Here is a 15,101-nt window from a genome sequence, read left to right as displayed (position 1 = left end):
GTTCATCCACCTTTTTTGACAGAAGTAGAAAAAAAAAATCATATTTTTAGTTGTAATTCGTTACCTACGTTTAAAAAATTACAAAGAAAATAACTTGCGTTTTTTTCGCGGACATGATTGTAGCTACTTCCGTAAACTGTGATTTTCAGAATTTGTAGATGAACAGGTAGGTTCAAAAGCCATGAGTAGCCTTTCGTTTCTATTAATCCGAAAAAATAAAAATACCGGTTTACCGGTTTACTTTTTTATGAATACCGAAATACCGTTTTTTTTTTTAATTCCGGCAATACCGACCACCCTATATAACACATCGTCACACATGCACACAATGTCTTCGTAGTGACCCCTTGCAATCCTCTCAACTATTGCATCAGCAATTCTGTAATATCTGGGTCACCGCGACCTTTCCGGCTGACTGGATGCAAGGCGTTTTAGTGAAGGTTCCTAATGATTGATAACTTGACGGTATGCGACAACTGACGAGGCATCATGTTGCTATGTACTGTTCTCAAAGTTCTGTGCAAAGTGATCCTTAACCGGATACAGGAGAAGATCGATGCGTTTCTTCAGCGATAGGATTCCGTGCCGGAGGTCTTGCGTGGACCATATTGTCACGCTCCGTAACATTTTTGAGTAAATCAATGAATTCCAAGAGTCCCTGTACTTGGTTTTCATTGACTACGAAAAAGCTTTTGACCGACTAAACCATGAAAATCTGTGAGGTGACCTTAGACGCAAGGGCATCCCGGAAAAAAAAATCGTCAACCTCATCGAAGCACAGTTCAGCATTCACATATAGAGTCCTGCATAATGAAGCCTTGCCTGAACCTATCCGGGTCGTTGCGGGAGTGAGGCAAGGATGTATACTATCACTGCTACTGTTCCTCATCGTTATCGACGAGATCCTGGTTAATGCGATTGATCGTGTACCGAACCGTGGGTTGCTTCGGCAACCTATCACAATGGAGCATCTCAACGACTTTGACCTGGCTGATGACATTGCTCTACTAGCACAACGGCGCACTGATATGCAGAGTAAGCTCAATGACCTAACCGAATGCTCTTCTGCGGCGGGTCTCATCATCAATGTTAACAAGACCAAATCACTAGATGTCAACACGGCAAATCCTCCCAACCTTATGGTAGCTGGGCAGAAAGTGGAGAAAGTCGAAGGTTTTCAATATCTTGGTAACCAAATAGCGTCAGGCAGTGGCACCAAGATTGACATAGGTGCATGAATTAAGAAGGCTAGCGCTGCCTTTGCAGGCTTAAGAAATATTTGGAGAACTAACCAGATTAGTCAATGCACAAAAACCCGACTTTTCAATTCCAACGTGAAATCTGTGCTATTATACGCTAGTGAGACCTGGTGTGTATCAGCGGAGAACACACAAAAGCTGCAGGTGTTCATCAACCGATGCCTGCGGTATATAATTCGTGCCTGGTGGCCTCATAATTGGATCTCGAATGCTGAGCTCCATCGTCTTTGACATTAGAAGCCGATATCTACAGAAATTCGAGAACGGAAGTGAAGGTGAGTTTAATATTTTTTGTTAGTTTATAATGAATGTATCTCCATCTCCACCTTTAAGTTCATCCACCTTTTTTGACAGAAGTAGAAAAAAAATTCAAATTTTTAGTTGTAATTCATTACCTACGTTCAAAAAATTACAAAGAAAATAACTTGCGTTATTTTCGCGGACATGATTGTAGCACAAAAGCTGCAGGTGTTCATCAACCGATGCCTGCGGTATATAATTCGTGCCTGGTGACCTCATAATGGGATCTCGAATGCTTAGCTCTATCGTCTTTGCCATTAGGGTCGTCCACACACTTCGAAAGAGTGGAAGCGAAATCTGCAAACGGGCGCTGGACTTGAACCCGTCAGGACATCGTAGCAGAGGCAGACCTAGGGGCTCATGGCGGTGGAGCCTCAATAGAGAAATTAAAAAAGTCGACGAAAACATGACCTGATCGCAGGTCAAGGCGAAAGCTGGGAATCGTCGTCAGTGGAAATCTTCCACGTCGGCCCTATGCTCCACTGCAAGTGCTCAGGATACATGAATGAGTAAGTGAGAATACAGGTGTTTTTTTTTTTTCAATCTAAATCGATTATTTTCAAAAATAGAAAAAAAACTTTTTTCTACAAGATTGCTTAAAATTAACCAAAAACTTTCTTTTCTATCTTACTTACCTACTTACTTACGAACCGTTCACCGGTCTAGGGCCAAACGAATTAGAGATGTCCAGCTTCTTCTGTCTTGGGCAGCCGTTCTTCAGTCTCCTCGTACACCAGCAGATCGTGCAACTACTTCCACCGCGCACATCCACCGCGTGCGAGGTCTACCACGGAGTCGATGGCCTCTATCTGGTTCTCTACTGAAGATAGTTTTGGCGGCTCTCTCGTCAGGCATTCTGGCTACATGTCCAGCCCACTGAAGCCTGCCCCGCTGTATTACCTTCACTATATCAGCATGTTTCTATACCTGGTACAACTCGTGATTCATGCGTTTGCACCACACTCCATCTTCCAGTTTACCGACAAGTATCGATCGCAGAACTTTACGCTCAAAAGCATTCGTCCATCAGCTTCCTTAAGCGTTCATGCTTCATGTCCGTAAAGAGCCACCGGGAGTATCAGCGTCCTATGCAGCGCTAGTTATGTGCGAGTTTGCAAACTACGAGACCTTAGCTGGTTACGTAGTCCGTAGAAGGCGCTGTTCGCAGCTGCAACTCATCGTTTCACTTCACGGTTCATATCGTTGTCACATGTCACAAGCGTACCAAGATAAACGAATTCGTCAACCACTTCAAATCGTTCCCATCTATCTCCACCTCAGTACCAACACCACGGGAACTCCCACGCTCCCTACCTGCTACCATGTACTTCGTTTTGGCAAAGTTAATGACAAGTCCCAATCTCGCTGCTTTCCTTTTAAAATGTACGAAGGCCTCCTTCACGGCCCTACAGTCGATACCGATGATATCGATGTCGTCCGCAAAACCAAGAAGCATGTGAGATTTCGTGACGATCGTACCGTTTCTTTGGATGTTTGCTCTTCGTACTGCACCTTTAAGGGCGATGTTGAACAGCAAATTAGAAAGCGCATCCCCCTGCTTCAGTCCACCCAACGTTACGAATGCGGCTGATGTCTCGCCAGCTATCCGCACGTTGATCAGCCATCCCTTTCAACCGCTCAATGTTGAAACGCGTCGTCCTCTCTATGCGAGATTTCAGCACGTTCGACAACCGTGCGCGGATCATACAAACGACGAGATAATGGTCAGAGTCAATGTTTCCCCGAAAAGCCCTAACATCAGTAACATCCAAAAAGTGACGACCGTCAATTAGTACGTGATCGATCTGGGAGCAGGCTTCTAAATTTGGATACCTCCAGGTGTGTTTCCGAATATTCAAACGTGCAAAATAAGAGCTACATATGGCCATTCCTCTGGCCGCGGCAAAGTTTATTAGCCTCAGCCTGTTTTCATTGGTTGACGAATGGAGGCTATGCCTTCCAATGACCGGACGGAAGAATTCTTCCCTCCCAACCTGTGCGTTTGCGTCTCCGATGACGACTTTTACGTCGTGTTTTGGGCACTAGTCATAGATTCGCTCAAGCTTGTCATAGAACTCATTTTTGACTTCATCGGATTTGTCGTTTGTCGGTGCGTAGGTGTTGTTTAAAATGTAGTTGAAGAATTTGCCCTTAGTCTTCAACACGCATATATGGTCATCTACGGGTCTCCACCGGATGACTCTTGTTTTCTGGTTTCCCAGCATTACGAAACCGACGCCCCGTTCCGCTGCTTTGCCAGTGTAATAGATGTGGTACTTGAAAGGAGCGTGTGCAATAGGCTCTACTGCACGGAATTTCCTTTCTCCGGAATTTGGCCACCGAACCTCCTGAATCGTTGCGATTTTGACTCCCTGCTGCTGTAGTTCTCGAGCAAGCAAGCCAGCCCGCGCCGGTTCATTGAGAGATCGGACGTTCCAAGTACCCAGTTTCCATTCGATTACCTTATTCTTTTTCTGTGTTCGTAGCCTAAGTCTTTGCCGATTGATCCGTTCCGTATTTCTAATTTCGTTGTTCGTGGTTGAAGAAAGGTTTTTGTATGCTACCTTACCAGGGCCGCGAGACCTACGCCCTGCTGATGGGGCTGCTATCTTAGGTGTAGCTGGCAGGATATTTATTTATCTACAATGATAAAAAAGTTAGATACTTGATTTCATCGAAACCTTGGGTCAATTTTTAATAATTTTTAAATGAGCGCGCCATTATACATAACAACTTTGTAAACCGAAGGTTTTCTCTAGAATATTGCAATCGAGCTCTAGATCAAAAATTTCCTTTAAATTCGGTTTCTGAACTGTTGTGTAGTGTTTAGAGTTAATTCGTTCAGCTGTTAAAAAATATGTCAAACCAAATTATCAATAAGTTCCGACAAAAATCGTTGCAATCCTCAATTACAACGATTAGCTCACTTTATAGTCAGTAAGACAGGTGTAAGGTTAGATTAAAGTTTAATTTTAAATTCTTTTTTTTTTGCTTGACAAGTAGATTTACAAATTTCCTATAATTATATTCACTTAACTGCGGAAGTAATTACAATCTTTCAATGATATAAAACTTAAAATATGTAATAGTGTTGATATGTCACCCTTTGTGGCAGAAAAACACACAATTAAAAATTCTGAATAAAATTTCTGAATATTAGTAAATAATTAATTCATCACAAAACATCCCCCCCCCCCTTTTTAAAAAGAAGTATTGTTCACTTATATTTGTTTAAAAGCTATTTGCACCGTTTAAAAACTGTCCCAATTTAATGTCGGAGATCGTTTTTGATTTATGCATACGACTCATTGCGGAAATGTACTCATCAATTCTCTCCTTCTCTACTTGATGCAAAAACTCTCTGGGTCATGTGATAATTGTGTTTTCAGTTTTACCGTTCTTTATGCGCTCAATTGGTTTACATTAGAATAAAAAATTTTAGCCAAAGGTTGTAGAAAACTTTTCATTACATTTTATTGAGAAAACATCATTGATTGCGGATCACGCCGTGTCAGAATCGACTTATTATGCAACTTCAATGCACCTCGGATTTTTCTTCACCAAAAGTTAGTTTAGAGTCCAAGCTTTCAAATGAAAGTGGTTTTAAAATTTTCTCTCGGGGAAAACTAAAATAAAACGAGTTTGAATTTTTTCCTAATGTTCCGACAATTTTTGCCCATTTATGGAGACACTAGGTTTATTGAAACTCATGATAACGTTATACGAATTTTTTGTGTGTGTGAGAGAGATAGAGAGAGAGAAAGAGAGAGAAAGAAAGAAACATATAAAAAGGGCACTCGTTCGCTAAAACTTGCAATGATTGTTTAGTTCTAATAGGACCTGAAAAAGTGCATAAATGCAACGAAAATACACAGTTACAAAACCTTTCGATACTGGCTGGGAACCCTCAACATCATGTTGTTTCGAAGACCATTCGAAACAAGTTAACAAATGATCGATGGTAAGTTTCACTAATTTGAGGGGAAAACCTAACCGTCCACGGAAAAGTTCAAGTCACTAAAGTGTTTCTTGAGACACTTTTTTTTAAGAGTGCCCACTTGATTTGTTCAGGAGAGTTTAAGGCAACTTAATTGTCTATCTGAAAAACATATTTTAAATAAATAAAAGGAAACTGAAATGACCTTCTATCAAATTTTAATTAAATTTTGGTTTCTATTATTTTTTTAGAATCTCGAATTCTATTCCGCCAATACTTTCCGATAAAAGTTCAGACTCAAACTCATGTTTTCTTTATCTCACAGTCACTTCTTCATTTCTAAAAATATGCAAAGTTGCTTTGGGTAGTAAAGCCTACACACTCATGAAGGTTTATTGAATTTTGATAGGGTGCTGCCAATGTCTGATCGAGCTAGCACGAAATCCTTCACAACTTTTGTTCGAATTTTGCACAACAAATTTGTGAAACGCGTAATGCAAAATTTATACAATGAATACATTGACATAGATCGAAACCAGAATATATATCATATCCAAAAAAATCGTGATGTTATGGTAAACTTGGTTTCAAGCGAACGATCAGTTTAAGGACACTCAAAAAACCGTGGTTTATTTTCGTGAGCCGGCTTTACCAAACCCAATGCCTTCTTTATTGTCAAGCTTCGCAACAGAGCTTATATATGGATATCGCAAATTCATCAATTATTTTTGCGAAAGTTGGTTGGCTTAAGGATATCTAATAACCCCGAAGATTCGAAGATACTCCAAAATTCAATGTAACTGAGTTGCAGCAAATGAAGGACTTGGATGGTGTTCGAAACACTAACTATTCACCATGATTCTGTTAAAACATGGACGAATCATTAAGTTCCTAAAACGCATGGAAGATATCAGCAGAACATTATACAACAACTAAAATCAGTGCGCAAATCTGGAAAATAACCAACACTGCATGTGTATTTATTATTGTCGCCATCACTTTATATGGAACCACAGTAAAAAAAATACATTATCATAAACATTTTGTATTATTCTTTTCCTATCGATAAAAATCATATTGTACACACTACTACACTACACAGTTTCTCCCTTATTCATTCCCCTCCCCCCCCCCCTTCCCGCTCTCTCTCTCTCACTTATCTACACATACACACACACACTCATACAGACACGGTTTATATCGTTACAATAAATACGTTAAATACATTGCAACATATGGTTGCAATGTATTAAGCGTCTCCGTATACGGGCAAAAATTATGGAAAAAGGGAAAAAAATCAAACTCATTTTATTTTAGTTCCCCCCGATAGAATATTTTAAAACCACTTTCATTTGAAAGCTTGGACCCTAAACTAACTTTTGGTGAAGAAAAATCCGAGGTGCATTGAAGTTGCATAATAAGTCGATTCTGACACGGCGTGCGGATTTTTCCTCCAAAAATTGTCCTCAACAGAAAACATCTTCAAACAATATAACAATTGTATGGGGACTAATGCTATGATTTTACGGATAACGTAAATCTCTCTTAATGGAGACAAAAAGCATATTTTATGACCGTTTTATGAGCCTTGAGACCAGTAATCAGAAGAAGTGATAAGTTTTGAGTTAACAGCAGCCACGCGATTGTTTAAACTTGACAATTTTTTGTGGTTACGTTTGTGGTAGTTATTAAAATAAGTTTTTCTATATTACTTATTTCAATTGTAAATGTAATAATTCTACTATTTTTTTGGCTAGTAAAATCAACGTAGCCAGACCAAGCACCTTAACGATTTAGAGAACGTACTTAAGGAATTACTCAACTTTTAGATTGCACGCTTTTCTAAAGGTCTTCAAAACCTTACGACAAATTGATTACCGTTTTTTATAGACCACTTGGTTATCGAAGTGACGATCGTCAAATCAGCGCACGTCTTCCACCGTCTAATTCGATGATGTACATTACGCAACAGCATTAGCTGTGACGATTTTTTTCCACGCTGGCATACTTCGGTGACATTTGTCATGCACAGGAAACTATGGCTGTTGTCATTAGCGATTCCGTTTGAACCGTGTGGTATAAATACATGTAGGTTTGCCAATTTCGACTATCATAAACCTAAAAGTTAAGGTTTTTAGCCTTAACCAGTCATTCGCCATGTGCTGAAAAACTCGTGTGTGAGCCGACGGCCTGAATGGGCGTATCGCGATGAACGAAATTGAGCAATAAACGGGCGGTTGCTTTTTTATCGTGACTTTTTTTCTGAAATGAATGGGTTTAATCCATTCACCGTCGCACGAATGATATATTTGATTCCAATAACTTTTTTGCTAGGTTGATATTTTCGGAGGATTTCTGTTTCATAGAAGATCTCTTTTTGTTCTATTTTAGTTTCTATGAAGACGCAACAAAAACTTATGTATGGAAAATATAATGCAAAAATATTCAATTTTGGTGTGAATCCAAGTTGATTTGAAGGTTAATGCAATACACAACTGGGGCAAAGTTTTGATGCAGTATAGTTTAGCATGGCTGACATTTTTTTTTCCTTCAGCAGACAATCATCATTATTCTTTTTTTTTTTCAATTTGGAGATAATTCATATTTTTTTACAAGTCCCCTATTAAGAAATGAATATTGATTTAATTCATAATGTCGAAATTCGGCAGAGATTGCTAAAAATAAGATGTAATGCATAAATGTTGCGTAAATTTTGAAATTTACCAAGAGCCAAGAGACAACGAAAGACCACGGGGGGTACGGAGGGTATAAAAAGTGATCAAAACATGACCACGTGGTTTAGGAACAGCCCCTAATGCTGATCAGAAAAAACTGTGACCGATAGTTTTGTTATTTGACGTGAAAATGCTCTATGGTAGCATGTATTTGAAACACTCGACGCGCATCAAAAGTTTGTAATCTGTCCTAGAGTAAAGAGCTCTAAGTATGCCTTAGCTGCCTAAGCAGTGCGGGGAAGTTTTTATGTATACTCTAGTTCTATTCTGGTTGTTCCGTAAGATGTAAATCAAGTATAATGTTTTTTTCCAAAAATAGACCATCGCTGATGAAATCCTTAGTATTCAGATCAAAAACATTTTTTTAATGAAGTTATGAGAAGTTAATAATGAAAATATTAGTAAATTAACGAAACACAAGCCTCTAGTGAGATACTGAACGCTACGGACATCAAAAAGGTGAATAACTAACAAATGAACGATTTAAAATTAAACACTCAAACAGCCCTCAGGTGATCTCTGGATATGATTTTGAATATTAATTTTACTCTCATCATGTCATCAATGCCGAGTAATAGGTTTTTATCGTGGGCATACCTTAGTGGCACGCCTCAGTTCAAATGTCTCGAAAGTGTTGAATTTTTTCACCTACAGCATGACGGCTACTAGGCAAATGTGTTCGTGGGAAAGAAAACGTCTGTAAGCTATCTGTTTATCCAGCAATGATCACTGACAAGATTTTTGGTGATGAATTTAGATATGGTAATGACCATTGTTGGCTTACAATGCTTTAAAGTAAAATATTCAATAGCAAGTGTATACTACATCGAAAATATGTTGAGTAATCTCGTTCGACCAAAAAAGTTGTAAAAAATGTTTAGTTGAGTTTTTGGACTGGTTAGTAAGACTTGTACTTTATTTAAGAATTTACATAACGAGAAATTGTCTAGCGAGCTTTTGATATGCACATTAACATTACAAAAACATTATTTTTCATAATTTTTGTACCAGAGTTTCATCAATATATAAAAAATTGATAACGTGCGCTAATTTGAAATTTAATGCACGATTCGGGTTGTAACAACCATAAAGTGATCAATGATTACCAATACAAGTTGATTTTATTCTGGAACTAGCATTAACTTTTTTCTAATTTACAATGCTGAACCGATAGACATCTAACATAAATTCAAAACGCTTCTTACGCTAAGTTGGCAACAATCAGATCGAGAAGATTCGTTACTATCTTGTAGCAAAGAAGTTACGTTCCTTGCACTAGTATATAGATTGTTCGAATGTAAACATTAGCGTTATGATAGATCTTTAGCGCAGTGGCCTCGAGTGAAGCTTTTGTACACGGTGGGGATGTGTTTGGAAATTATTACTATTATATTTTTTGTTCTATCTATATAAGAGCATAAAAAGTTATAAATATAACTAAATAGGTTAGTACTCGTAGGGAGCTGCGTAGTCCGCTTTGTCAAGCAGATGGTCGTGGGTTAGAATCTTATTCGAAATACGATATCATCTCTGTAATTTTAGTTTCTATTAGAGTAGACGTATTTCGATTATGTTATATGATTCATGTGATCATGTCAAGTCATAAAGCTCTTTTTTTCTTATATCAGGTCATAAAGCTCTTTTAAGAGCTATTTTTAGTCTTATTTTGTATGACATTAAAGCTCTTGAAACAACTCGCTTGAAAAAGGCCTTACTTACTTAATTTACTTTTATGGCGACAGATCATAAGGATCCTATGCCGAATCCAGAATACGTCTCCACAAAACTCGGTCTTGGGCTGCTACTCTCCAGTCTCCCCTTACACCCGCTGCTCTGGCATCCTCGTCGACAGCACACATCCAGCGCATGCGCGGTCTGCCTCGAAGTCGTCGGCCTCTATCCGGTTCTCTACTAAATATTATCTTTGCCGGTCGCTCATCCGCCATCCGTGCTACATGGCCAGCCCACTGTAACCTGCCGTGTTTCATCAGCTTGACAATATCAGCGTGTTTGTATACTTCGTACAGCTCGTGATTCATGCGCCTGCGCCAGACCCCGTTCTCTAGTTTGCCTCCGAGTATTAATCGCAGGATTCTACGCTCGAGGACCCCAAGCGCTCGTCGATCGGCCTCCTTCCACGTCCACGATTCATGTCCGTAGAGCGCCACCGGGAGGATCAGAGTCCTATAGAGCGCAAATTTCGTACGGATCTGTAGGCTACGGGACCTAAGCTGGCCAATCCGTAATAAGCCCTATTCGCCGCCGCAATCCGCCTCTTCACCTCGCGGCTCACCTCGTTGTCACATGTCACGAGAGTACCAAGATGAATAAATTCGTCGACCACTTCGAAAGTATCCCCATCCATCTCCACCGCAGCACCAACACCCGTAGAACTACCACGCTCTCTGCCAGCCACCATGTACTTCGTTTTGGCAGTGTTTATGGTGAGCCCAATCCTCGCAGCTTCCCTTTTGAGAGCCGTAAAGGCCTCCTTAACTGCTCTACGATTAACACCAATTATATCAATGTCGTCCGCAAAGCCCAGAAGCATGTGAGACTTAGTGATGATGGTGCCGCTCCTCTGCACACCTGCCCTTCGTATCGCACCTTCCAAAGCTATGTTGAACAGCAAGTTCGAGAGCCCGTCACCTTGGTTCAGACCATTTAACGTCGAAAAAGGGGCCGAAAATTCGCCCGCTGTCCTGACGCATGATGTGAAACCGTCGAGCGTCGCACGTATCAGTTTAATCAGTTTAGTTGGGAAACCATGTTCTAGCTTTATTTGCCACAGCTCGTTGCGTTTCACTGTATCGTACGCCGCTCGAAAGTCTATAAACAGATGATGTGTCTGCAGGTTGTGTTCTCGAAACTTGTCGAGGATCTGTCGCCGGAACATCTGGTCCGTTGTAGATCGCCCCACTCGAAAACCGCATTGGTATTCTCCAACAAAGGCTTCCTGCAACGGCCTCAGTCGCTGGAACAAGATACGGGAGAGAATTTTGTAAGCGGAATTGAGGAGGGTTATGCCTCGATAATTACTGCACTCGAGTCTATGTCCCTTCTTGTAGATAGGGCATATGAGTCCTTCCGACCAGTCCGTAGGTAGTTGTTCCTCAGACCATACCCTTAGGATAATCTTGTGAATTGCACTACACAGCCCCTGAAAAGTTGAAAAGTTCGGCCGGTAAGCCGTCCTTCCCAGCGGCTTTGTTGTTTTTTAGCTCTTTGCAAGCATTCTTCACCTCGTCCAATGTTGGTGGGTCCACAGCTTGTCCGTCCTCCCCAATTTCTATCCTGTTCCCCTCGACGACTCTCCTCCCTTCCTCGCCGTTCAATACCACTTCGAAATGTTGCTTCCAACGCCTGGCCACCTGCGATTTATCGGTAATCAGGTTCCCCTCTCTGTCATTGCACATGGCAGGTACTGGCACGGTCCGGTTCCTGATTCCGTTGATCGTTCTATAGAAACTCCTCGTGTCGTGCCTGGTGAAGCAATTCTCCGCCTCCGCGAGGACGCAATCGTAGTGATCACGTTTCTTACGGCGATGAAGCCTCTTTTCGGCAGCTCTTGCCTCCCGGTATTTCTCCCGCATCTGACGCGTTACACGATTAGCTGCTACTAACGTGTTGGCGTAGGCTCGATTCTTCTCCTCCGTCACCTCTAGGCACTCAGCATCGAACCACCCACTACGCGTGGTTCCCGTTGTCATGCCTATCACCTCTCGCGCTGTTTCGCTGACCGCATCATGGATGTGCTTCCACTGCTCGTTCAGGTCCACTCCAGCTGGTCCACCGATCCGTCTATCAACTTTCCGAGTATACTCTGCAGCAACTCCTTCCGCTGATAACCTCTGGATGTCCTGACGTATCTTCCTCGCCGATCTCGATTTAAATACATTGGACAACCGAGCGCGAATCTTGCCTACCACGAAATAGTGATCCGAGTCGATGTTTGGCCCTCGAAAGGACCGCACCTCTATGACGTCTGAGAAGTGCCGGCCGTCGATCAGCATGTGGTCGATCTGGGAGCAGGCCTCTCCATTGGGGTGTCTCTAGGTGTGCTTCCGAATATTCAGACGTGCAAAATGGGTGCTACAGATGGCCGCGGCGAAGTTCACTAGCCTCAAGCCGTTGTCGTTGGTGGTAGAGTGAAGGCTTTCCCTACCAATAACGGGACGAAAGAACTCCTCTCGTCCGACTTGTGCGTTCGTATCTCCGATGACGATCTTTATATCGTGTTGTGGGCACTCTCCATACGTTTTCTCGAGGAGCTCATAGAACTCCTCCTTTACGTCATCGGTTTTATCGTTTGTCGGCGCGTACACGTTGATAAGGCTGTAATTGAAGAATCTGCCCTTGATCCTCAATACGCATAGACGGTCATTAATAGGCCTCCACCTAATAACACGCTTCATTTGGTTTCCAAGTAGTACGAAACCGACGCCTCGTTCCGCTCTATCGCCGCCGCTGTAGTAGATGTGATACTTGAAAGAAGTGCCCACGGTCAGATCGACCGCCCGGAATTCACGTTCCCCGGTTTTAGGCCAACGCACCTCTTGTATGGCTGCTACCTCCACTTTTGCCTTTCGTAGCTCTCTGGCCAAGATGCCCACGCGTGCCGGTTCGAGCAGAGTCCTAACATTCCAAGTACCAAGTTTCCAATCGTTGTCCTTTCTCGTTTGCCTAGGTCTATACCGATTGTTCCGATTCGTATCATTCTCTGGATTGTTCGTAGTATGTTTATTTTCAGCATGCTGCCTTACTAGGGCTGCGATGCCTAGTCTCGCGACGGGGCTGCCGTCTTGGGTGTAGCTGGCGAGACACCGCATTTCATAGTTCAGCCGTCCGCTCCGGATCAGTCGCTGTTTGAGCCGCCCATGACCTGGGGAACAGACGCTCAGGCTGCTCTCCAAGGAGAACAACTCCCCCTTCCCTGTCAGCATACGACCAAGTTCCCACCGGTTAACCGATCTTCCCTTGGTTGCTCGTATCCCAGTCGGTACCACGTGGAGGTAGGGATAGGAGTTGCTGGGCATTATGCTATGGACCACACTGGGGTTTATTTTATGCCAACTAATACGGGTGTACTGCTGGTACGCATTGCCCAGCCGTTTACCAACGCTTATTTTGCATTTGTTGACATTTCCAGAATATGTGCATTAGGGTGGGGAATCGTTATATGGAAAAAACAAAACTTGATAACAGAAAGCCAGAGCCAAGTTTTTTTTGTTCTATTTGGGGCCCCAAACAATCCTAAACTTATCGGAAGTCGATTGGTTTTGTCTCCGCTTGGCGCATTGCATTTCAAATTTATATGGAGATTTATATGGAAAAACCAACTTTTTTTGCATTTTCCATTCTAAAGAGCTCAAAATGGCTCAAACCATAGGTTTCATGACTTCAAATGGTAGGGTTTTCGATGCCCAACAACTTGGCCGAAGACACTAAGGTGTTTCAAAAAAATACTAAAGCATGAATATGTCGAAATTTATGCTGCAAATTTTTTTTTCTGCCAACACTGCCAGTGTACTGGCGTCAGTCAGATTTCCATCAAAAGTAACCTCTGAAACACGTTGTAGATTCTACCTACGCCTAGAATATTGACCTGAATTTGTTTGTTTGATCCAGCTGAGTGTATAAACTCGTTACGACAGGTTATTTCTGATGGGAATTCTACTGGTGCCGGTACATTGGTGATGTTGGCAGAAAACAAGATTTTCTGCATTTAAATCGACATACTCAACTTTGAACAGCTATAGCTCTTCTTAGGGACATCCTAGCTCTTCAGTGCCTTCAGTGCCAAAGTTGTTAGGCATCTTAAATACTATACTTTTACATAATGTAGTGTATTATTAGATCATTATTGAGCTCTCTAGAAAGGTAAATGCAAAAAAGTAGGGTTTCCCATATAAATTTACATACAAATTTGAAATGCAATGCACCAAGCGGAGACAAAACCAATCGACTTCCGGTATGTTTGGGGTTGTTTGGGGCCCCAAAAGGAAGAAAAAAAAACTTGGTTCTGGAAAATCGATCATTTTTCCCCACCCTAATGTGCATAAGCATTTTATTTGTTGTGGCATCTTACTTCGAATAGAATGATATGAATGAATGATAACTTAAATTTTACAAAACTATGTGCAATAAATCATGATTTTTCATTGATCAATGACCGAATTTAGCAACTTTAATATGAATAAATAAACGTCAAACTTACCTAACCTTGCATACAAAAGTTCTGTACGCTGTGCCATAACCTTTTTGTGAATCTTCTTTCACCGATCAACTATCAAACCGCACCGCATTTTATTTAGTTAATTTATGCAAATGATCTCCTATACCTAGGTAAAAGTGAAGTGTACTGAATAGTTAGTGTATGCAAGGTTAAAATATTCATACCGCTTACTACAAAATGAACCAAAATTGCCAATCCGGTTATGAACACCGTCTTCGATAATTGGCCGCGCGGTTAAGTGGGCTGTGATAAGTGGAATGGAACTGTTAATATCAGGTACTTGACATTTTTGAATAAAAAGGATGCTGATTTTGCAAAACACATTTACAAACAATAAAGATTTATTCAAATACTTGTTTCTACGAAAAATACCAAAGTTCTCAAATTTTGTGTTAGACACTTCTTGAACAAAGCAAAGCATATCAAAGCCTTGGTGCTACATTCCAATTTGGAACTCGACCTTCTGTTTATTATACACTAACTTCGCAGCCAACTGTTCAGTGTACAGACAATTGCAGGGCTAGGCGCTACGATCCTACTGACAGTAACAGTCTCTCCCGAGTCGAGACTCGAACCTACGACGACTGGCTTGTTAAGCCAGCATCGTACCTCGAGACCAGCTGTGAGGGTTTGCT

The 15,101-nt window shown here is 41.4% G+C and overlaps 1 protein-coding gene across 1 annotated transcript; it reads left to right on the top strand.

Moving 5' to 3' along the window:
* Window positions 1-707: 707 nt before the first annotated feature.
* Window positions 708-1,238, top strand: LOC129719794 (uncharacterized). Its single transcript, XM_055671202.1, has one exon. It carries the CDS (start codon window positions 708-710, stop codon window positions 1,236-1,238), a length of 531 nt encoding a protein of 176 aa, XP_055527177.1.
* The last annotated feature ends 13,863 nt before the right edge of the window (window positions 1,239-15,101 follow it).

Source organism: Wyeomyia smithii, chromosome 2 (assembly GCF_029784165.1).
Source record: "Wyeomyia smithii strain HCP4-BCI-WySm-NY-G18 chromosome 2, ASM2978416v1, whole genome shotgun sequence".
NCBI lineage: Eukaryota > Metazoa > Arthropoda > Insecta > Diptera > Culicidae > Wyeomyia > Wyeomyia smithii.
This window is presented reverse-complemented; position numbering and strand designations above follow the sequence as displayed.